The sequence below is a fragment of the Populus alba genome, chromosome 5, assembly GCF_005239225.2.
Source record: "Populus alba chromosome 5, ASM523922v2, whole genome shotgun sequence".
Taxonomy (NCBI): domain Eukaryota; kingdom Viridiplantae; phylum Streptophyta; class Magnoliopsida; order Malpighiales; family Salicaceae; genus Populus; species Populus alba.
The window spans coordinates 17724827-17750797 of NC_133288.1; the positions used below are offsets into that span (position 1 = coordinate 17724827).

At 32.1% G+C, this 25971-nt stretch overlaps 2 protein-coding genes across 2 annotated transcripts; one reads left to right on the forward strand and one right to left on the reverse strand.

The window, feature by feature from the left end:
• Window positions 1-3659: 3659 nt before the first annotated feature.
• LOC118029297 (probable methyltransferase PMT25) lies at window positions 3660-8768 on the reverse strand. The gene is made up of 10 exons (XM_035033156.2): window positions 8655-8768; window positions 8475-8547; window positions 6408-7522; window positions 6178-6327; window positions 5735-6005; window positions 5539-5649; window positions 5279-5453; window positions 4827-5096; window positions 4265-4459; window positions 3660-4176 (listed from the first exon to the last, which is right to left on the reverse strand). The coding sequence occupies exons 3-10, from the start codon at window positions 7485-7487 to the stop codon at window positions 3948-3950; spliced, it is 2481 nt and encodes an 826-aa protein (XP_034889047.1). The 5' UTR covers window positions 7488-7522; window positions 8475-8547; window positions 8655-8768; the 3' UTR covers window positions 3660-3947.
• Window positions 8769-20611: 11843 nt separating this feature from the next.
• On the forward strand, window positions 20612-22849 carry LOC118029299 (magnesium dechelatase SGRL, chloroplastic). The gene is made up of 5 exons (XM_035033158.2): window positions 20612-20922; window positions 21413-21589; window positions 21719-21877; window positions 21997-22143; window positions 22442-22849. The coding sequence occupies exons 1-5, from the start codon at window positions 20752-20754 to the stop codon at window positions 22538-22540; spliced, it is 753 nt and encodes a 250-aa protein (XP_034889049.1). The 5' UTR covers window positions 20612-20751; the 3' UTR covers window positions 22541-22849.
• Window positions 22850-25971: the final 3122 nt, after the last annotated feature.

Below are 25971 nucleotides of genomic sequence, written 5' to 3' on the forward strand. Positions count from 1 at the left end.
ATACACACATCATCATGTGTAGACTAATTTACAAAACCCGACATCTTCTTTCTTTGGGATCAGTGCGAATTTCAAGACTGCATGTGCTACTGTTAGAAATAGGAGATTAGAGTTCTTGAAACCGCAACTAGACCTTTCCATCCGACGAAGAAAGATTGCTATCAGATTTTACCGTTGTAGAATATGATCTGGAGACTGAATTGGTGCCTTTAGAGGGGGATGAGGAAGGAGTAGGCAGCTTCTTGGGCAACATTTGTTCCCAGTAAGCCTTAGGCAATCTTGATGCGTCTGATGAGAGAACAACGAAAGCAAGAAGAGTAAATAGCAAGCACTTTTGCCTCCAAGAAACTAACATGTTGAATACTACCGTCAGGAGATGCCTTGAGAGCCCTCCTTTAACATTCCAAAGCAGCAGCTTTAGAGAGTTTGTGCCAGCAGACAAGTTGAGTAATGTAAGGGAACTGCCAACTTCATTGTTTGAGGAGAGATGCGTCAATGGCAGACAATGGATAATTTGATAATACTAAACTGTTAAGCAGTTCATGTTGTTGCTCTCATTGTCTAATAGGAAATAGAATCTGAGTGTATGAGTAAGGAATTTGAGGGATTTTAGTATTCATCAGGGACCACTCATTAGTTGGGGTGAGCATGGGATCATACAACTACATAAAAGCAAATTCTGATTAAAATATATCTACTTATTAAACCTAATATTGAAGCATGTGTTGTTGATAAGAAAATGGCTATTGCCTTGGGTCTACGGTTGAAAAGAGCCACCTAAACAGAAGTAGGGTTATAATTATTCTTCAATTTCAATCATTCAATCAAGAGGATAGTGCTCTTTTCATTATTTTCGGATAGCTCAAGAGGCAAACATTAAGCCCACCTAATCAAAGAAAGTTCACTGAGAAAATTTCAAAAGGAGTCCAAAGAAGCATCTCAACATCCAGCTAATATAAATTTCAAAAGTGTTCGGACACTTTTGTACGCTGCTTTCCCAACAAAGGTAAGTTGTAATAATATAAAATACGGATTGTCTGTAAGAAACCAAATTATCTTCTGTCAAAAGTCCAGTGATCACAGAACTCCATGTCTTGGAATGAATTGAGCAAGCCTCTCAACATCCAGCTAGCATAAAGACGGAAAGGGAAATTTCCTGCTCCTCCCAGCCGGGGCATTGATACGACGCTGTGCTAGCAAAAGGGCAAGTTGAGCCATTAATTTCTCTGCCCTTGCAAAAAGGAAGAGGTGCCCATTGTATCAAGAATTTAGCTTGGAATTAAACTATAGCAGGAAGCTGAAACAATGTCGGATATCCTATGTTTGTGCAGGCTTATCTGTGACAAGAGGAGGTGGACGGAGGAGGGGTGCGCCCCTCTCCGAGTGGTAGGGTCGGATGTTACTAGCTGTGATCTGTGTCAGTGTGTGTTGGTGACCATATATTGTTGGTTTTGAATAGTTTTTAGCATCCAATACACATATATAAACTTCCAGTGCCGCAGAGAATGTGTAGAGGATTAATTTAATGACTCTCTCTAGTGCTGAACTCTTCGGTGCATTCAATGGGCAGTGTGCCTATAACATAGGTGCATGAGAGGTCTTGACAAACGTCGAGTTATGCAAAGGAGATAGATCTTAATTTGATGCAATTCAAGAGTTATTTGATGATAATATATATGAATTATTATTAAAAAAAAATTAATTAATTCTTTTAAAAGAAGAGGATTGTTATATTTTAGAGTAATAACTTTTTTCTTTTGTGTTTTAAGTGTTTATGTATTTTAGACTAATTTTAGAAATTTATTATATCAAGTCCTTACTTGATTGTTTCTAAGTCTAGAATTATAATACTCTATATTAATTATATTTTAATCCACAAATTCTAAAATTTATTTATAATCAAGTCACACTTGATTAATCATCTTATTTTAATGCATGATCAATGATTCTATTTTGTGTGTAACTAATTAGGTTCCTTAATAAGTTGGTCCAAAAATAAATTACAATTCTAAATAAAATAAGATTGAATAATTAAATGATTTAATTTACTTTCAATCCAACAATCGATTAACTTATATTTGATTAACTTATATTTGAAAATCAAGTACAATATCTAGTAACTTGTCATGATCCCTAAATATTAAGAAATTCATAAGTGGTTTGAATTAACCTTTTAGTGACTATTTTTTCAATATAATTATTATCCCTTCATCAAGAATGTTTCTATTTAGATATTATATCATGGAATATATTTATTTTGTTAAATCATGTTAATTCTCAACATTATAGTCATTGATTTTTTGAATAAAAATTTTTTTAAACTCTTTTTAATACTCATTCCACATTGAACCATGGATTTCTCAATCAATATATTTGAAAATGAATGAAATATTTTTTTCTACTTCACCTAAGGTGATAGATCATCACTTGATTACTTAAAAATTTTCATATAGTTTATGTTATACACAATATCTACCCATATATTACCCTTGATTAGAACATCGTGTTGTCAAAACCAAAGCATAACAATCCCTATATAAAATAATGTAGTGATCTCAAGTCTAAAGATCATTTACACACTATCATGTGAGCTTTTTCATGGATATTGGTGATCTATTCATATGAAATTCTCGTACGAGTTAGTTTTGTGCATATTTTATCTAACAAGCATCTACATATTAGTTCCAAGTATCTCGTGTACCTTAGTTTGTGAGAGCTATTATTTCCTTTGATAAAAGGAAAAAAAACATGATATGTATTGGTCTCAACAACTCTAATTAATATACAGTCTTAATAAAACATTGACCGGAAACATTTAGGGACAATGTATTGATACAATAGGAATCTTATAATTATAATAACTTTATAATTTCATTTACAAAGTATTTTTTTTCAATGGATTTTATCTTTACTCTATATTTATTAAATAAATATTAGATTCATTAAATCAATTATAAATAATTATTAAAGATAAATAAATCATTTATTAATAATAAATATATTTTACATAAATAAAACCAATGTTATATGTAACCAACCAATGAGTTGTTTGATATATTCACTAATAATCTTCTACTTGCACTAAAGCTATGTTAGGACAATGCCTTACTAAAATGCCTTGGTAAAATGATATGCAGATTCTTTTTAGTGAGTAATCATTTTATCTTTATATCATTTTTTTATAATTTGCTTAAGTACACGTTTAGAACTTTAATAAGACCTTGGTTCCTTTACTTATGCAATGGTTCCATTGATATCTGGTACAACATTACTGAATCAACAATGCCAGCTTCAATTGTAGAATCAATTGTAATATCTTGTTTGGAACTCTTTTAACTCAGAGCAACATCATTTAAAGGATATATAGTAACCATTCGTAGACAAAGAATGATTATACAGGGAGTTGGAAGTTTCTGGTAATAAATTTGTGATAATCGTAGAAAATAGAACTGAGAATTTTTTAGGGTTTGATTGAGAAAACAATCTTTTACATCTCAATTAAAATCCACAAAATAGTTTGAGGACTAATTTGAGATTTTCCAAAAAATCTTAAACAGCAACATTAGCTGGAAAAAAGGAGCACCTACAGCATTATTAATAAAGCAATAAAGCAAAAGGAGGAGTCCTCTTGTACAAATTCATAGGGTACAACAAGCATCTACCATTAAGCAATTTGATTGATTTGGAAAAAAATATCCATGACAAGTATACAGCCAACATCCTTAGCAAAAGAATTAGCGAGGGATGATTAAAACAACATTAACGATCACGAGGAGAATTTTAAGAATAACAAACTAATTAACTATAATTTTACAATTGCTCGTGGAGAAATACAGCTAATTGATACTAACCCTCGAATGCCTAAAGATGGCAGAAAAATACCTGGACGACATCAACACAAGCAGCTAGGCACCCTCAAATGGAAGGTACAAGCTGAAGCTTCAGATTTATATAATGGCTGACGTTATTGTTTCTGGCTCTGTAGGACGCCACATTGTCTTGTGAACACAAAGCAGTCCCTCATTGTCTTTTGAGTAAATCATCCGGATATCCCAGTTCAGAGATTTGGCCAGGCTCTCAATCTCACCAATGATTTCAACATTGTCACGCACGATCAGATTTCCTTCTGGCCTCAGTATCCTGTCAACTTCTGCTATTACTGCCACTAAGTTGCACCTGTGGCCAGGAAAACAACAGAACATCAAGTCACAGGAATTATAGGGAGCTCTTTTTTCTTTAGAACACGGCGATGTTATGAACAAACCTCTTTGTGAGACTGGAAAAGAGATGATCAGCATGGAGAAGATCGTAAGTTCTAGGATAGGTGTTGAATGATTCGCACCAATCATGATACATTCCAAATAAACCACGCTCGTAAATTATTGGAAGCGTGTCTGCAGAGTCAATTGGGACTACATTCATAACCCACACTTTCAAATCTTTCAGTGCCGCAGCGAACCTAACACAATTACAGAAAAGTGTAAGAAACTACTATATGTGTCTTACCATGCAAAATGGAAAACATATTAACAATGACAGTGACCTACTTGGGGAAATCCCCATCAATCACTAAAGACGAATAACATGCAATCCCATCAACGCACAGGGATAAACCAAAAGACATGATCCACTCCTTTAACCAACAGAACAAATCAAAGAAATGTAGCTCAAGTCTATACCCCAATCAGATATATATATATATATATATAAAACATACTTTCGACAGGATAACAAACAGACAAGAGAAACACAGTGTCTTTACCATACATAACATACAAAAGTCTACTTAAATAACTAGCATAAGATAAAATTGTCAAATTGCTTACCCTCCGTATACAGCTCTCATGTCCATGATATTTCTCACAGAAGACCAGTTGATTCCCATTCCATTCAAATAAGATTGGGAAACAACATTTTTCCAATGGCCATAGTCAGCAGTAAAATCCTCTGGCGCAGCTTTACCATAAACTCCAACCTGAGAATTCAGCCAGTATGGTGGTTTCTCCAGCCTTTGTGGCCATTGCTCAGGCCAACGAGACCCGCGCACTGATGCATCTTCAGGCACTTTATGCATGCATGCCTCAAGTGGGACATTCCTGAAGACAAACATCCATAATTATAGTAATTTCAAGTTTCCTCAATTCAAAGCTTATAACAAAGGTGGCAGCATGTTTGCATCACTTCAATTATCTATGCAAGTTATTATGAAAAATCAGGATGAGTACTTGTGGAAGAAGAAAGAGGCAATTCTAAAACCATGGGACAAAAAAGAATGTACCATGCTGCATTTGGATCATCAGATTCTTTGCACAGTGGAGGCTTATTTTGGGGTCTATCATTATAACAGTCATTGGAAGTTGGCTTTCTAAATATTGCAGCACCAACACCATTTAGTTTGTCCTTTTTAATCACCACCAGATCCCAGCACATTGACTTTGTTAGTTTGGACATGGCTGCCATCAAAAAAAGAAAAGGTTATATCAAGGCAAGCCATATAGTATCCTCTAGAAAGGAATGCAAATGTTAGAAAATATCTACCTTTCCAAATGCCCACATCTTCTGGAAGCTTTTGATAAACTGGGGTGGCAGACCAGACAAAGTAACCACCAGGTCGCAAAACTCGATTCAGCTCCAAAAGAAGTTTACCACCTGCAAGGACTCAAAATATATCTCTGAAACAAGAAAAACAAGAAGACAGAAATTTTTACTTGAGTAGAATAGACACAAACATCACCTTCAACATGCCAAGGAACCCTACAGCGCGCGCAGTGAACAACATCAAAAACAGAACTAGGAAGGGGTAATCTCTTGGTGCCCATAACAGCCAACATTGCAGGGATTCCCCTTTCAAGTGCAAATTGAACCTGAGCTTCATGTTCATCCTTGGGAGCAAATGACATTGCAAGAACATCTCTTTCAAAAAGATAACCTCCAAAGCTTGCCACCCCACACCCAACATCCAATATCACTCTGGTTCTTTTTCCCCATGCAATATCAGGATGTGACTGCATCATTCATAGAAAAAATTGATCGCATTATACTCTTCAGCATACACAATCATATTTACACACAACCTAGATCAGTTAAATCAGTGTCTCATGCTCAACCTGTTGACTTAGTGTTTGTACAAAATAAAGGACAAGAACTGCAGATAACAAGTGCAATAAAGAAACTCACATCCTGGATGAAATCAATATAATGAAGAGCACCGTGCTTGAACTGAGTTCCGCCACCAGGAAAAGTCAGATATTCACCAGTAACTTTAACCCAATTCTGATGTCCCTTAACCTCAGCGAGCTTGGTGTGGGGAACATTATAGTACCATATCTGCAATGTGAGCCGAAATAAAAATTTCAGCCGAAGTAAACACGAAAGTTTTTTCATCAATCAAGTGGATCAGTGTTTACCTTATCCTTGCTTTTAGGCCACTTAATTGAGCGTCGATATCCTTCAGGTATGGATACCAGACAAGTGGGGGCTTCTTGAGGGCAGTGCCTCTCTCGATGTTCATAGTGCTTTGTGCTTGAAAGCCTTCTTATAACATACCAATTATCAAGGCAAGGGACGTAATCTGGTCCAGCAGTGACATTACAAAGTTTCCATGCATGACCATTTTGATCCTTAGATATTGAAGATTGTTGTGATATCTTCTCTTTCTGTGATTCCACCACTTGAGTTGACCAAGCCCCATTTTGAGTATTGGTTTCATTTAGAAGTTCTGATTGTGCACCGGCAGGTAAAATCTCAATGGAAGTTTGATCATTCTCTTGACTATCCACGTTATTCTCAGTAGCACCTTCCTGGTTATTTTCATCTGCACTCCCTCCTGAGTCCGAGTTTTTCTCCCCCTCGTCTAACTCGGATTTATTTTCACCTGAGCTCTCCTCTGATTCTGTTTGCTCACTTTTATTTGTTTCATCACCTTCAGCTGGCATCTCTCCAGCTTCTAAATTTGATTCTCCATCTCCTGAATTTGACTCTCTATCCTCTGTTTTTCCATCCTTTTCAGTCTCTGTCTTTGGTTCCTCTTGAGATTCAGTTTTCTCATCCTGGTTTTCTTCAACCATATTCTTAGACTCAGTCTTCTCATCCTGGTTTTCTTCAACCATATTCCTAGACTCAGTCTTCTCATCCTTGTTATCCTCAACTGTACCTTCACTCTCTTTTTCAGTCACATTTTGGTCTTCATGGACATCAGATTGGCTATCACTTTGAGAATCAACAGTGTTCCCATCTTCTTTGGTTGCATCATCCGGTAAATCACCAGGACTGTCTTCAAATTGCTTAGAATTATTTTCACCAGCCACTCGTTTCACATCATTCACTTTCTCTTGGGAAGACGAGTCTGAATTTTGAACTGAAGCAGATGATGACATAAACATCCAAGCCCCAACTAAACACAAAGCAACAAACACAACCACAGTGATTGTAGAACAATAGTTGGACGACTTCTTCCCATCAACACGGGAATATTTTCCCATAGCCATGCCTGCTTTAATATTATGACGCTTGTTATATACACCTGCAATGTAAAATAACAAAAATCAGCTGCACTACAAACCCCAACGCCTTAAATTAAAATTAACCTTATCACGAAAACACTAATGGGTAACGGTTAGGGAAAAGAAAGATAAAGTATGAAACCTGCACAACAATTGGCTATGTGCTCCCTTTTTGACAATCCTTTTTATCTATTTTGATATCTTATGATCAAGCACCTTACTACCTTAATTTCAGGGTGGTCTGCTTTTCTTCTCTTATAAATTATGTTCCAGGACTCAAGTCCACTTTCCCTTTAAACTTAAATTTTGGAAAAAAAGTCATCCTTTCTGGACTCGAATTACATCTTTAGTTTCGTTCTCTTTTTATATTCCTTTTCTTCGGCGAGGATTTTATTTGAAACACCTTGTCTGCTTGCATACTACTATAATAAAGAACTGTTTCGTGCGTGAGGGAGGGAGATAGGTACAGTACAGCGAGAGTATTCTTTTATCCTTTTCACGCATCTCTTTAATCTAATTTTCCAAAAACTAGAGATACATTAAACCACCTATTACTAATGACTGATTTAAACAGCTAAAAAGTCACAAATCACAAATAGATCAGAACTTTTAAGAAACTTTTTTATTTTTTTGGTGCTGGTTACAGAAAGAGAACTAGATCCACTCCATTAGTTTAAGTAGGAAAAAAAACTCTTTTTGCAATAGAAGCTCAATAACAAACTTAAAAGTATTAAATGAAGAAGAATGAAACGACTAAACAATCTCAACTCTCAAGCACTCGATTGATTACAAGTCCTGATACATGCCATAGTAAAAAGCAGACAAGCAACGCATCTACCACACACATAGAAACACGCCATTATCACATAGAAACGCGTCATTATCTAGAACTAAATTATCAGGGACATAAGAGGTAAGATCAGCGCTCAGCTTAAAGCCCACATTCAGAAAGTGAGGAAATGATTAACTTACAAGAAAATGCCGGATCCTGTCAAGGATTTGATCATGTATTTTTCTAACACAACATTGTATAAATCTTGAATTTCTGTTTTGCAAGAAGCAGAGATTAGAAGCGGGTTGTCAGAAACGAAGTTGCCGTGTTTGGATCTGAAATGGAAAACCCAAAAAACAAATGAAAGGCAAAGCAACAACCTCTTGGATCTCCTCTTTATTTTGTGAAGAACGAAGGAGAAGAGGAGAGCTTTTAAAGCAGACAGCCAAGTGGGGAGCTTTAATAAGAGTGTCCCTTCTTTCCTTAGATGGAGGGCTGATGGTCAATAAAAGAACGACGTGAAAAACAGTACTGAAGTCAAAATCAAAATTAGCAACTCCAACTGGAAAGCACTGACCACAAGCGTGTCATTCGAAGTAGAAAAACTGACGGTGGGGGCTTTTACTCCATTGATTACCTCCATTGACAGCATCTTGTACCGAGTGATGGACTCATTTTCCACCGAAGTCCCTGGGCCACATGTTAGCACTTGGACGATAGTAACAGGAAGAGTTAAACAGGGATATGCGTGTGATGCTGCTGAAAGGTTAGGGGCCTTATGGCTCTTAGCTCACAGGTCACACAAGTCGGCAATCCCAACAAATTGCAAGTGCAAACAGCATGACATTTGACATTCGACCCTCGATTCATAAATTATTTTTTAAAATATTTTATATTTATTTGGCATAGTTAATTAACATTACATACTTTTCAGTTAAAAAAAAAATTAGTTTAGTTTTCAGAAAAATATTTTCCTTTTATTTTAAACAGAAAATACTTTTTAGAAGTTATGAAAAATTTAAAAATATCATATTATTTGCTGATTATATCAAATTTGATCCTCAAACATTTTGGTTAATAAATATATTTTGTTTTAATTTTTATTTTAATTTCATCTCTTAGAATTTAATTTTTATATTAACTTTGGTCCATATTTATATAATTATTATTTTTTTTTTCTTATCATTTTTTAATTGAAATTTTTTCTCTATTAAAGTTTGATCCTTATTCTTTTGATTGTTACTTATTTTATTTGAAATAATTTATGAAATGGTAATTGTTATTATTTTAATTTTTTTTATTTGTTAGATTTAATTTTTATGATTTTGATTATTATTTATTTTTTTAAGATAATTTATGAAATTATAATTTTTTTTTCAATTTTATTTTTCAACTTTTTAATTTATAAATTTGTTTCTTTTATTTAATAAAATTAAAAATTATAAAACATTAATAAATTATCTTCCAACTCATTTTTCATTACGTAAAAGTATTTACAATTTATTTTTTATTATATTATTAAATATTAAAAATGAATTTAATTTCTTAAAATTTAGTTTTCAAAATCTAAATTTAAAAAAAACCTACTTTGTAGGAAACAAACCGTACCTTGATTGTGTTGGGAATTCCGTGATTAACCTGGCCAGTTTTGGACACTAGTGTCGGCTGTGGGATGTGGATGAGTGCTTAATGTTAACTACTGCAGCTCCTTGAGTCATGACAATTTTACTTACCACCGCTGAAGTTCAAAAATCTAATAACATGAATAAAAAATTATTTAGTATTTGGAATAGAAATTAATCAATTTATAAAAGAAATTAGATTTTTTTTTATTGAGATAACTCTCAATTTACTAAAAAAGTCTTGAATACTTATAATAAAATATTTTTAATTGAGAGATTTGAAGATCTTTTTATGGTAAGGTAAGGATTGTTTTTTTTTAGAAAAATATTAAATGACTTAAAGCAATAAAAATACAATTTCAAGGATAAAAAATCTTCTTACATATACATATTATTAATGAGACAGCAAATATAGAAAGTTTTTTTAAAAGAGTTTATACACATTTATAAGCATAAAAAAATCATTATCTTATGGTGTTTTATCATCCATTTACCATTTATAGTATAAATAATCGCTTAGGATTACACATAAAAGCTTAAAAATTGATAAAATTGTAGCCAAACAAGTTAGGGTCACGTCATAAGGACTTGATTTCCATGTATTTTGAACTTGGTTACTACCAAGTCCACACACTTTGGACTTAACTGTTCGTGAAATTTAGGGTTTGACAAATATGTCAAACTCACGTTACATGGATTTGGTAGACTGCCAAGTCCGTGCACAGTGGATTTTGTTGTCCACCAAGTTCAAAAGCTTTATGTTTAGCAAATACATTAGAACCACGTTATATGAACTTTGCTGGCAGCCAAGTCCGTGCATTTTAAACTCGATTGTTCATCAAATGTAGGTGTTTTAAATATCGTAAACACATTAGACCGATATTACATGTAATTAGCTAAGTTTGTACACTTTAGACTTAATTATCCACTAAATCCAAACATTTTAAATCTAGTAAATATATAAAACCTATATTACTTAAATCTAGGAAGCATGCTAAATCCACCTTATTTTATATTACTGACGGTCAAATTTAGATTTATGGATCTGGCCTCTTAGCCAGATCCATATGTTTTAAAAAGATTTCTAAACAAAATAAAAATCTTATTAAAAAGTTGACTCATCAACTACTAATACAACTATTTAAAGCCTAGTAAAGATACAAATGGAGGGCAGAGGGAGGGCATGGGCTAGATGGCTGGATCAGGCGACAGCGATGTTCCCATGCATTACACGTATGCACCGACAGTCCTTATTCTCCCTTTTACTTATTAACTAAAGCAAAGAAAACATGGTCTTAATTAGATCCACATAGTTTGTTTTTTTATTTTATTTTTTAAAATTAATTTTTTGTAATATTTTTAAATTATTTTAACAAAATCATATCAAAAATAAATTTTAAAAATAAAAAATATATTATTTTAATATATTTAAAATAAAAATATTTTTAAAAATAATCACGAACATTTCCTAAAAATCTGTATTGAATGAAATCATAAATGGTTACTCTGCACGATAGGTCCCGCAATAAATAAATCTGAAAAGCCCTTGCAACTTACAAGTCCTCTAAGCACATTATTATTAATCATTTCATCCCTTCCAACGTGACATGTAAACGACAAAATATGTGTGTTCGCCTGCACTTCCAAGGTGCAACTGGGCCCTTCAATTCAGCTACGGTCCATGGCCGAGCCTGGCCGGATTATCCACCTCTGCTGGTAAACATGGTGACGGACCTGGGAATTTCTGACGCAGATGGATCTTTAACCCTAAAATCTTCGCTGCTTGTTTGGACAATGAACTGTCGGTATTGGGAAGCTGCAAGATGGAGAGAGAGTTGCTTGATCGGACGATAGATACAAAGCCTGGGAAATATGGAGACCGCGTTGACGGCGACAACGGGTTCACACGTGCCCTGGTAAATGTTTATACAATGAAAACTGTGACGTTGTTAAGGAAACGGTGGCATTTTGAAGACATGGAAACGACGTTGCATTGTTTTGAAAAGAATTGCTCTCCACTCCAGTCAGTTAGACCAGGATCTTTGAAATCTATTCTCAAAATTCAATTTAAATTTCAAATTCTTATTCTTGTATATAAATTAAATAATTGTTAGCAGGAAGATTTACGAGAAATGTTTTAAGACAATACTCTTAGCTCTTAAAAGACCGGGGATATCTCTAACCTGCCCAGAAATTTTCTATTTTATTTCAATTAAGTTCTTTTACTTTGTAATTTAGTCCTTAATTAATAAATTCAATTTCTCATTTTTTTTTCGTTTCTTTAAATTCGTAATAATTACTCTCTTATATTCTCATTACAATCCATGAAATTACAATTCAAACTCAAAAACCACATGTTCACTGTAATTTGTTATCTAAGCCACTTCTGTCTTCATTCCTACCAACATAGGATAAAAAAATGAGCAATATAATTTATTTTAGATAGAATATTATAGGATGATTATATCTTTCCTTTAACATATCAGTCCCTTATTTTAAAGCTTTTTATATTAGTTAGTGTTTTTTAGTAATTATAATATTAAATAGCAATTTTTTTTTTAATATAAAACCTTCCCCCCTCACAGCATAAAAAACTCAGTGCAATAAACTTATAATTACCCATATAGATAGAATATCAGTAGATTAGACACAACAATTATTAAAAATAAAAATCAAATAACAAAACAGCTTATTTTAAATAAAATGCTTTAAAGTAGCTGTATCTTTTATTTTTTATAAATAGATATTAAATGTACAAGAGAGACTTGGTAAAGAAGAGATCTACATGTTTTTATAAAACTGATCAAGGCTCGAGATTTGATTAATTTCTAGCTGCTACACGGCTTCTAACAACATTACTTTTCAAGGAGTTGGGTGGAATTAGCTAGAGAGGAGGCGATAATACATGTCGTCCATGTAGCATATACTCGTATTACAATTCAAATTAAACAAAATAAAAAAGATTCCATGTCGTTATGGTGCGAGACTAGCAAATAGTTGATGGACAAACATGTCAAATTCTCAATACGAAAATTCATGAAGGTATCAAATGCTCTATTTGCAAAAATCATTGAAGTAGGACAACTGCCTCGGATGCAACCGCAAGCGGGTCCGCAGAACAAATCGAACTATGTCTTCCCAACTCCGCTGGATGGACCCAACTTTTGAGCCTGTTTGGCTCTGTGTTCTAACCTGTGTTTCATTAAATTTTAAATGTTTTTTTTATTAAAATTAAGTGTGGTTTGTACTTTTTAGATCGTTTTGATGTGCTAATATAAAAAATAATTTTTTAAAAATAAAAAAGCATCATTTACATGTATTTCAGCACGAAAAGTTATTTGAAAAGCAATCGCTACCACACTGCCAAACACGCTCTTTGTTTCTCAAGGTTGCATCCATCACTTTCGTTCTCCTTTTCTCTCCTCTATCAACTGATGCAGTTGTTTGCTGTACCGTTGCTTATAATATTTTTAATGTTTTTAAATTATTTTAATATAATGATGTTAAAAATAATTTTTTAAATATAAAAAAATATTATTAACATGTATTTTAATATAAAAAATTATTTAAAAAACAATTATATGTCAGAATATCTTTTTTTGTTTGAGCTTGTTATTCAAATGATGACCTACTTTATTGTAAGTTATATAACCATGAAAACGTCGACAAGTCTACGACTTTGGATCACCTCGATGCAGGTTTAATGACTGTTCCTTTGAAGGCAAAGGATGTCTAGCTAGAGAAATAATTTCATGTTTGAGTAACTTTTAAATGTATGACATCAACAAGAATCATTGTTATATATTGTTCTTGTAACATTGGTAAAAAAAAAAAAAAAAAAAAGTTCCTTCTTGCTCTTTGTTTAAGGGCTGATTGTAAGTTCCTTGTGTCGTGAAAGGTGGCCAAACTGTTAATGTTACGAGGAGTGCAAGTAAAAGTTAAGATAAAAATGTGGAAACTAAATTTAATGTCAAGAAACTTTAAGTTTTGAGAATTTGTAAAGTTTAGCCCCATGTGAGGTTTCGCCTTAATTTGGAACAAGGTAGTCTTCCCCTGTTGAAACTATGCCTTAGCTGATAGCATCTGAATACCCAAGCCTTTCGACCCTTGAAAATGTTTTTTCTTTTTTTTTCTTTTTTTAAAAAAAGGAAATAAAGGAAAGGAAAGGAAAAAAAATAATCAAATTCAAGTGATATGCCTTATTTATGCTGTATGAAATCATATATATATATATATATATATATATATATATATATATATATATATATATATATGGAGAGAGCCTTGGCCATGTATAATTAATATTAGTTTACGACAACCAAACTCTCTCCTAAAAAATGATTCACCTTTCTTATCACTAGTATTATTGTAATCATCATTATTGTCATCATTATCATCACTATTATCATTATCATCATAACTACCATTATTAACATAATCAATAATATGATTCATTACATTATCACAATTCTCATAAAAAATATCTTTGAGCATTAAATCACTCAACGTCCATATTTATGATGACATAAAATATTTAGTAATCAGGAGTATAATAAATTATAAGAGATCATCAAATTGCATCAAATGTCATGTTTTACATGGCTCATCTGTTATCTCCTAGATATGGTAATGATGCAAATTTTTTTTTTCCCCTCTTAGCTTTATATGCTTATGTTCATGAAAATATTAAGTTATATTATGACTTTTTTTGGCCTTGTTGTTCCCTTGCCTTTTCTTGTACAAGTTAAACATAATTTAACTAGAAAAAGAAGTGTAATTTTTTTCTTTTACTTACCATTCAATTATACCTTTCATCATGTTAGCTTTAACTCTTCAAACTAAAAAAATATCACCTTTGATCGACAAATAAATTTCATCAAAATCTCTTATTTATATCCCATATGTTTTCTTTGTATTTATCAATTAAATTCTCATATTTAATTTTCTTACAATCCATATAAATCAATAACTCTTTTATAATTTAGTTTTTTTTCCCATAAATGTACCACTTTTCATTTGATGTTTCCAACCTTCTTTCTCTAATTATATAATTTGAATATACACACGAATAGATGCCTATGCATTCATTATATTTTCCCTTTTTCTTCATTTCTAATCACATGTTATAAACTTAAAACCTTTACTTGAAAATATGAGGTTATATTATGATTTGTTTTTAGCCTTAATGTTCACTTCCCTTTCTTGCACAAGTTAAATGTAGTTTAACTAGAAAAAAAGGTGTGATTTTTGCTTTTTATTTAGCATTCAATCATACTTTACTTCATGTTACCTTTGACCCTTTAAACTAAAAACATTCACCTTTCTTAGACAAATAAAATGTCATCAATATATCTTCTTTATATTCTATGTATTTTCTTTGTATTTATCAATTAAATTTTCATACAATCTATATAAACCAATAACTCTTTTATAATTTAGTTTTTTCTCTCTTATAGATGTACCATTTTCCACTTGATTTTTCAAGATTTCTTTCTCTAATTTTATAATTTGACTACACACACACAAATGTTTATGAATTCATCATATTTTTCCTTTTTCTTTGTCACAAATCATATGTTTCAAATTTCTATATTACAGATTACAAGAAAACCTTTGTTTGTAGGATTACATTTCATTTTGTTTTTGTCTATATTTCCAATCATCATGTTTATAACTGGATCATTTTCAAGTAGCAAATTTTTTTTGGACTCACCAAGTGGAGTGAATATATATAGTTAATTGTAGTACAATATTGTTTGGTCATATATATATATATGACCAAACAATATTGTACTACAATTAACTTTTAGTTACATGTGTTTTTCATATTTTAAATGTTAAACATTAGTTATTGAAATTGTCCAACTAACTTTCAAAATTTATTATTTTTATCTAAAGGTCTCATCCAAATTTCTCAAATGTCATAACGGTACAAATTGAATTAAAGTTATTAAAGTTGGCCAATAAACTTTTAAAAGTTATGATTTTAACCTAAAGGTCTTTTCCAAATTTCCTCAATGACAATAATAATACAAGTTAAATATCAGTAACCATTAGACTGTTAGGTAAACAAGTTGTACTACAAACTTAGAAAGCATCCATATAATCATAATAACAGTAGGGCTATTACATGTCTCTTGCAATAACATAATAAAAAAAAATTCAAACTATAATGCACAAAATAGAAGATAGGCATAACTAGAAGAAAAAAAAAATAATGATAAGGCATAATACAATCACAGTTCAATAAAATCATTATAATTCACTCAAACTGTGGCTCTCTTATCAAAAGTATTCAGTAGACAACAACATCATATATCATCCAAACTATTTTTAAAACAAAAAGAAAATTTAATATTAAGGCATGGTTCACCATGCATATTAAACAAAAACAAAAGTAGCAATCTATTAAATATACAACAAACTCTTTACAATTCGACAATATTCATTTAAAAACATCATTTTATCATTATAGAAAAGACATTATAATTATTCATTGCACAAATAGCAAAATCCATTGTCATAGTTAAAAAATAGTAGTCAATTATCATATTTTTTAAGCAAAACACAATGACATAAGTAATTTAAAAGAATAAAACACACCTTTAGTTCTAAATCTTTAAACTTCGATCAAACATTCTTTTTTAGCCAGTTAAACTTTCTATAAATATCTCTTATTACACTCACCCTCTTGCTCCTTAAACAAAATAGCTAAGTCGAGAAAGTATGCAAGTCATCACTAAAGTTATTTTCATCTACGGAATAAAGCTTTTCATCACCCCTTCAATGTTACACCTTTTATTATCTTTAGAACTAGAGATGTAATCACTCTTTGTCAAAACACTATCAATAAGTCAATCCAAATATGAAAATAATTGAGTTTCTATTCTAGAACCCCTTCGTATTTTTTCCACCTTGAGGTAGAATATTGTCTAGCTTTCCTTATACCATAACTATATGTGCTATTGTTGTTTGCCATATTGAATCAAACTACCATGTTACTCACATCATCTATAAAATTAAGAATGACATCCTTATTTGAATCACCACTTTCTTTCTCTAGATTAACATCATCATCATCATCATTAGCATTCCTCATGCTATTATCCTTATCCTTATCATACAACACTTTTGAAAAGGAAGCCCAATCATACTGTCTTGTAACCACTGCATTACTGAATATTAAATCATATTTTTTTATAAAAGATGGCTCAATACCAGCATGCCTAAAATTTTTTAATCCTCTAATTTTCTATATAAAACAAATTGAATGTAATTTATGAAACTTAATGAATTCATCAACTACATAAATAAGATAAATAAAAGTGAAAAGATAAAGTTCTTAACAACTAACCTGGATTTTTGCTTTCCACTACTCATCAGTTGCCGAAATAGTTTTTAATTCACTACTTCGACCAACACCAGTTTCATAAATCAATTTTTTTTCCATGTCCTACAATTTTTTTTTTTTTGCATCATCGTTTTTGTTCTTCAATTGTGCATTGGTGAAAGCATGACTAGTCTATTGTTTGAAGATAGTCATCACAAATCTCTAACCATCTTTATTAAAATAAATATTTGGTCTCATTCCCATCTTAATAACTTTGATGCAAATATCATGAAAAGTATGCAACATTTCCTTAGTTCAAGAAAGTTTATCCTGACTTTCAGAATCTTCCATTGCTTTATTTGATAACTAGATTAAAAAAAAAAACAATTATGGACATAAGTATGTTAGAGTAATTAAAAAAAGATTAAACATTTGCGACAATATACAAATTGTAAAATTGACTTGCCTCAAGAAAAATATCAAATATAAATAAAAATATATAAGAATAGAAAAAAACAATGACAAGTTATGAAAAAATAGACTTGATGAACTCAAAACATTCCACAAGTAACCCAATTGTAAAAGTAGTATGTAGATTATATCATAAAAATAGTTCAAAATCATTGTTTAACTTTGATCTCTAATTCTGTCCAAATGTTCTTCCTATATATTTGAGATGCATTAATAGAAGCATGACATACAAATAATTACTTCACCTTTAAAAGTATTTTCCATTCAATTACTAGCATACTATGAAACTACACTTTACAAGCATGAGTTAATAAATAAAGCATTACTAAAGTATAACATTCTATGAATAAAAAAAGCCAACAAGAGTCCACCAAAATACAAATTCCACACCACAGCTAAAATAGTATTACACTACAAACATGAAATTATTTGCTATGAAAGATTTATTCACTAGAATCTAATTATATGATGCATTAGAGGAGTGAATGTGTAGTATTACACCAAAAAAATCATGCTTAAACATCCATTCAAGTAACTTTTAAATATAAAAAACGTATGAATGAATATGTTTGAATCAATCTATAAATATTTGCACATTTGGTAACATTAATTGATCCAAGCTCATAAATATTAATGTTATACCAAAAGAAAAGGTAAAGTAGTCTGTTTGTGGATCCATTTTAAGATAGTTAAAAAAAAAAAAATTAATAACACAACAACAATAATATAGAGACAAACCTTAAGACATCTTTAACTAAAACCTACCTAAATATTCAAGATCTTATTTACTATCAAATCAAACAACAAGAACCAAGACCAATAGTTATTTGCAAGGAATTATATATAAAAGATCTACCCTAAAACCCTAAAATCTAAAGTAAATGAATCAAGCAACAATAATCCATGTTTCAATTCAATCAAATTTTTATTGGAAGTTAATGATTTCTTTAGCTAAGAAATAAATTACTAGCTTATCAACACCTTATTTGTTGTTTCTATATAATTTTAAGGCAGGTCTTTTTCTTCTTGTACAAAAAAAAAAAAACAATATGGAGCTGCTTTCATTTATGCAATAACAGAAAATAAAATTATAAAGATAAAATTCAGAATAGCTAACACACGTGCAGATGTGAGAAAAACCAAAAAATATAACAACTCTTTATGTTTGGTTTTGAAAATATAGAATAAAACGGTGGTGATTTTAGTTATCAAAACAAGAATAAAACATTTAAAATAAAGAAAACCCATGTGCTAATCATCATGTTTAGTTACCAAGATCTGTAAGATAATTAGCAATTGAAAGGTTTAGTTTGTATTCATACTAGAAATTTGAAGAAAAAAGCTCGATAGCTTGAGTAATGCAAAACATATCTAATGAGAAGATGAGGATTTTTTTGGTTTGATTATTTTCAACTATTCTTTCTCTCTTTTCTTATTGGTAAAAGATTCACCTAAACATATAAATTAAGGTCCAACCTCAATAAAAGCATCTCTAACTTGTTTCACATGAAACTGAGGTTACACTTCAATTTAAGATAGGACCCACCCTTTAAACCACATTTTTTTTTATATATATAAGCAAACAAGTATAATTTATGTTTGGGAGAAAAAACAACAATTACTACACTCTAAGACACTTTTTAAGGCCCATTTGTTTCAAGAAAAGTGATCATTTTTCAAAGTTTCATGTGTTTATTTACCATTAGAAAAATTGATCAGTAGAAAATACTTTCTAATCAAAACAAAAATTGACTTGGTTTTTATAAATGTGTTGTTCTTTTATTTTGAAAGCAAAATACTTTTTCAGAAGTTGTGAAAAAATAAAAAAAATATCTTATTATTTATTGATTATATAAAATTTGGCCCTCCATCTTTTAATTGCTATATATATATATATATTATTTTTTTTCTTCAATTTCATCCCTTAGAATTTGATTTTATTTAATTTTTATATCAATTTGGTCCCTATTCTTTTTATTTTTATTTCTTTTCTCGTATTCTTTTTATCATTTTTTAACTTTTTTTTTTCTATTAGATTTGGTTTCCATTATTTTGATTACTATTTGTTTTATTTGAAATAATTTATAAAACCAGATTTTTTTTCAATTTCATCATCCTTCAAATTTTTTATCTATCAGATTTGATCCTCATTCTTTTAATAAACTTGAAAAAAAAAATACAACATTGATAAGTTAATTTTGAACTCACTTTTCATGACATAGTCAAATACTGAAAAGTGTTTTTCAACTTATTTCTAATAAATTACTAAATATTATAAAATAATTTATTCTTTCGGAATCTCTTTTCCATAAAAAATCACTTAAAAACTATATTTTCTAATAAACAAACGGGGCTGAAATTCATAAGAAACCTAATGGACTAAAGAATTGTTTGATATTATGGTAGCGGTTGCCTTTTAAAATATTTTTTTACTAGGAAATTTATTGGAATACTATTTTTATTATTATTTAAAATTTATTTTTAATATTAGTACATAAAAAAAAAATCTGAAAATATAAAAAAATAATTAATTTATTTTTAAAATTCTTTTATAACACAAAAATAAACCATATAAAAAAATTATATTTGAGATAATGAGTGCCGGTCCGAGGTTTGCCACGTCATCGCATTATCCACAGCATCTTATCAAATATTCAATCAGCAATGATGACCTGTCACAACATCCATTTCCATAACCAATCACCATTTCTTTTTAATTCATTTATTTAATTGAGAAGCCCCAATAATACTATTTACCATTCATTAAAAAAATTCAAATTACTAGTTCTTTTTTGTTTTTTCAATCGAGAAATATTAAATTCAATTTTTTATATATAAAAAAAAAATGTGTGGAGGGAATGCTTGATAAAGATTTTTGGACATGTGGGGTCTGAGGTGAGAATCACAGTCCACAGGACCAAAACTGTGAACCTCAAAACTCCACATACTTCATCACTCTCTCTCTCTCTTTCTCTCTGTCGAGCTAAGTTCGGAGAGAAGACAATGGTGAGATGTGAAAGATGAAGAAAAGAAAGACCTTGTTATGCATTTCCCATGGCCTGTCATTGTGCTCACTACTCATTTTCACCGTCACCACCGCACAGGCAATCTTTATCCATCAACAACAGCAATAACAGCACCAAGTTATCATTTAAAGGTTCCAAGCCTGCTGTTCTTTCCTCCTTTGGCGATAGCAGGGCTTCCTGTAATACGTTAGTCTCTGAGGTATTCTCCTCGCCTTTATCTCTTCACCAGGCCTCTGTGCAGTGGCATTGTCATTTATTGTATCATTAATTATGAAACTTGCAAATGTTAGGCGTTGGGCATGGTTTAAAGGAATACTAGAATAGGGTAAAACATGCTTGCAATTAAGACTCGCATACACTTGGAATTCTAACATGATGCATTTGCAAATTTTTCAAGTTTTTGCTGTATTTGCATCTTTATTACTGCTAGTGAAGAGCGTGAAGCGATTAATTTCCACAGAAAAAATGATAATTTGGTGAAGCACGAAGGACGAGTCTAGACAACAGTATGTGTATATAGTTGATTGGTTTGGTCTGCCTAGATTGAGTCTAGACAACAGTCACTTCATTTCATTTCAAGTCATGTTTGCGCTCTCTGTTTCCGAGCCAATGTAACTTTCTGCAAGAGGTTACAATGGCTCATTCTACCTATCAATGGTGTTGACTAGCTGCCTGTTTGGTGTCACTAGGCAGTTAGACTTTTGGGTCCTCCGGCAAAATTTGAAGCTTCAAAGCTGAAAGTAGTCTTAATGGGCGAAGAGATGAATCAATACTCAGCAATTATCCCTCGAACTTACATCCTGTCTCATTGTGACTTCACAGCAGACCTAACCTTAACAATCTCCAATGTCATCAACCTAGATCAGGTGTGTTCCTATGATTTAACTTTCCTTTCCCTTTCTTCTCTTTCTTTCCTCGCTCTGCTCTCGGTCTTGGGAAAAAATGTATTTGTTACTCGTTCCTATGATTATGGGCTGTGCATAATGTATATGCAGCTAAGAGGTTGGTATATCAAGGATGATGTGGTTGCTGAATGGAAAAAGCTAGAAGGACAATTAGCTCTACTTGTCCATTGCTATGTGAGCGGACCCAATCTCGTACTAGACCTTGCTGCTGAGTTTAGATACCACATATTCTCCAAGGAAATGCCTTTGGTAAGTGTTCTCCTGTGCGATTCCATGTACTTGAGGATAAATCTTTGGGCTGTTGCATACACTAGTACTCCCCACCATTTGTGTAGTCATGCTCAGAGTTTTGATTTGATGCAAGCCAGGTGCTTGAAGCTGTGTTGCATGGAGATTCGGCACTTTTCACAGAGCATCCTGAGCTAAAGGATTCTTTAGTTTGGGTGTATTTTCATTCTAGCTCACCCAAGTACAACCGGTTGGAGTGTTGGGGGCCACTCAAGGATGCTGCTCAGGTAAAATCTATACTACCTAGCCATGGATTGATAACAAGTAGGCACACTTAACACAGGAGCTGCTTTACATCAATGACCAATGTTGCCCTCATTCTGTTTGAGAACGACGAATTCTCTTACTGCCATGGCCTTCTTTTCTGAACAGCAATCCCCAAAAGCTGAAAATCACATTTGATTTAATCCAGACAATTTAATTAGGACCAGATGGTCTAAGGTTCTTAGAACTATTGGGAATTATGGTCTGTGCTTGAATTGAAAATGATAAGTGAAAGTGACGATTTACTGATTGATTTATCAGGGGCGACCAGGGGATCATCGAGGTTCTTTTACCTGTCCGTCGAGAAAGTGGGGAGGACCAAAGTCCATTTTCCAAGCTCTTTTTGCCTTCCTTCTCTGATGTGCTTCCAATAGGCCGCATAATCTCAAAGGCCAGTTTTCATGGCCAGAGCTGGAAGAAGGACTCTGCTTACATAACACAAACACCAAAAAGCTCCATGGTAAGAAGACCAAAAAAAAAAGAAAAATAACACCCAAAGTTGAAGTTGCAGCAAAACAAGGATTGTTCGAGGGACAGTTAATTCTTTTGCAATTAACTTATTTGTTTCATTGGAAATATCGATTACCAATTCTTGTACAACTTAGAACATTTGGATATGATTATTGGCTGATGTAATTAAAACACTAAAGTTGGAGTCCTATTCTATTCTCTCGCACTCTCTCCCATTAAGGGTCTCGGTCCTGCATGCATTTCTAGGACAGTGTCGGAGATGAGTGATTACATGTTTTGTGTGATTAAAATAGACAGTTGCAGAATTAATTACATCTTTAGCCCCGAGTCTGAAGCAGGTATAAGATCACTATCTATAGCCAACAACCCGACTAAGAATCCTCCAATCTGTATTGAGCGGAAGAAGATATTAGGAAAATGGGGCTGATTGAGGCGAGAGAGAGAAGGAGAGAAAGAACTAGAGAAAGAAGGAATCCACAGAAGGATTTAACAATTGTCCTCATTTATTTTTGCGTGTCGCTATGTTACAACAACCAATATATATAGGCAGAGCAGAAGATGGCGATGGTGCTGGTTTCGACAACCTTCTCAGTTATGACTTACGAGAATTACAAATTATTGAAACGGTGCGTATGAGTAAAGGCAAGACACTAGCTTAACATGGTGTTTTGATGGTAACGATCATTTCTTTCTTCTGTTTGTCTAACTCCTCTGATAAATTCTTCATAATTGAATTTACCTGTAACGAATCTCCTCCCTTCATAACCACCTTGTCCTCAAGGTTGAGTGAGGGAAATTTGAGTTTCAGTTCGTCAATGAATTCCCCTGTTACTTCAGCTAGAGACAACCCTTGCTAGTGGTCTAAGAGCAACTTTTGACTCTGCGGATGCGGAAGCGTTTTATTTAAAATGCAGTGCGTAGCTATTTGGTTAAGAAAAAAATCAATTTACTGTTCACTGAACCCCACTTAATTTCTGCGTTATAAATGCAGGAAAAGAAAAGCAGTCATTTTTTATTTTTTTTTCCACTGTTCATGTTAATTGCACTGTTCAATGAACAGTGCAATTAACATTGCATTGTGTACACTGTTCATGTGAACAGTACAAGAAATTGCACTGTTCACTTAAAATAGTGAACAGTGCAATTCTCTTGCACTATTCACTTGCCTGCGGGAACTTCTTCTTCTTGTTTTTTTTAGTGTGTTATTTTTTTAATATTTTTTTTAAAAAACTAGTTTAAAATGAATTTTATACCTGATAATATTTTATCTAATTTTATTACATGCTAAAAATATTATGAAAACTGTAGTTTTTTGTCGAATGTATTTCGTACGTAATGGAATTATAAATGGTTTTAATGGAATAATAAAAAATATTTTATATAAAGTATGATTTATTTCATGATATAATATCAATAATTAAATCCACAATATTTAAATTAAAAATCATCAGTATTAATATATATTTTTAAAATTATTTTATAACCTCAATTTTTAAAAGCACTTTTAACCAAACACATTAAACTACTTTTTCTTCAACTTTAATTTCAACCACAGTTTTAACCAAACATAAATTTTTAAAACCAACCTCAACTAAAAGTATTTTTTATAAAATAATTTTTTTTAAACCACAACCAAAACAGCTACCGCAATACCAAACACACTCTAAGTCTAAGATTTGCGTTGCAGCTTGTTGACCCTTTTTTATCAGCCTTCGATCTAGGATTGTTTGGGGTTGTAAAGTAGGTTCTTTGGGTCCATCATGTAAATCATCGTGCACCATTTTGTTCACCACACTCCTCTTTAGCTGGGAGATATGGAAAACAAGATGGATTGTTGAAGAGAGGGGAAGATTTAACTAATTGTAGGCAACTTCTTCAATCTTCTCAATCACGGTATAAGGACCATAATATTTGGCTGCTAGCTTGTGGTGGTGGTGATGAAGAACTGATTTCTGTTTGTAAGGCTGTAGTTTTAAGTAAACCGAATCACCTACTTTAAGAACTCTGTCACTTCTTCTCTTGTTGGCTAACTGCCTCATTCTATTTTGTGACTTGATCAAATTTTATTTGATTATCTGTAGCATATGCTTCTTTTTATTAAGGTAATGGTCTACTGCCTCCAACGAATTGTAGATAGGTGGAGAAAAATCATATAGTATTTTGTAAGAAGTTGATTTAGTGGCTATGTGAAAGTTTGTATTATACCACTACTCACTCAATAACAACCATTTACACCATTATGAAGGGGCATCTCCTATGATGCACCTGAGATAGTTCTCCAAACATTTGTTGATGATCGTAGTTTGCCCTTCTGATTGAGGATGATAAGCAGTAGAGTTGTGTAGGTTGACCCTTTGTAGATTGAACAATTCTGTCCAAAACTAACTTAGGAAAACAGAGTCTTGATCACTAACTATGGTGGTCAGAAGACCATATAATATGTAGACTAAGTCCATGAAGGTTTTTGCTATTGATCTAGTAGTATAGGGGTGTGAAAGTGTTATAAAATGTGTATACCTGCTAAACTTATCAACCAGTAAGAATATCACTTCTTTTCCCTTATATTTAGGCAAACTTATCATGAAGTCCATATTGTTGTTTGTAAAGGGTGTTGTTGGAATAGGCAAAGGTTGTAATAATCTTGGACTAACCATATTCTCTAACTTATATCTTTAAACATCCCCTTATGTATTGTCTCGCTTGCTTTTGTTGCTTCTTCCAATAAAATACAATGCCAACCCTCGTTACTGTGACTATAAAACAAAGGTTTTTGCTTTTGTTCCTCTAATGTTGTATCATGATAAATGGCTATTAGATAATTTTGTTGTGTCATGTCATTTCCCACTATCATTTTTCACTTCCTAAAAAGATGACCATCACTCCACTTATAATGAGGATGTGTAGCAGGGGCTTTAATTAAATCCTAGATGATTGACTTAACCTGGCTATCAACCTCCTAAGATCTCTTGATGTCTGACAATAATCTAGAGAAAAGTAAGGATAAAACTAATGCATTGAGTTCACTCTTGACTATTCTAAAGAGAGCATTAACTGCTACATTCTTTTTTACCTTTAAAAATTCAATTATGTAATCAAAGCCTAATAGTTTAATCAGCCACAAGTATTGGGAAGGGGAGGTTATTTTCTGATCCAGTAGGTATTTAAAGGTGACATGGTCGATTTTGATCTTGAAAGGTCTTCCCCATAAATATTGTCTCCACTTGGTTACTGCCTATAAGATATCCAACATCTCTCTCTCGTAAGTGGACAACAATTGCTTCCTAGACCCAAAGCTTTGTTGACGTAGGCTATAAGTTGTC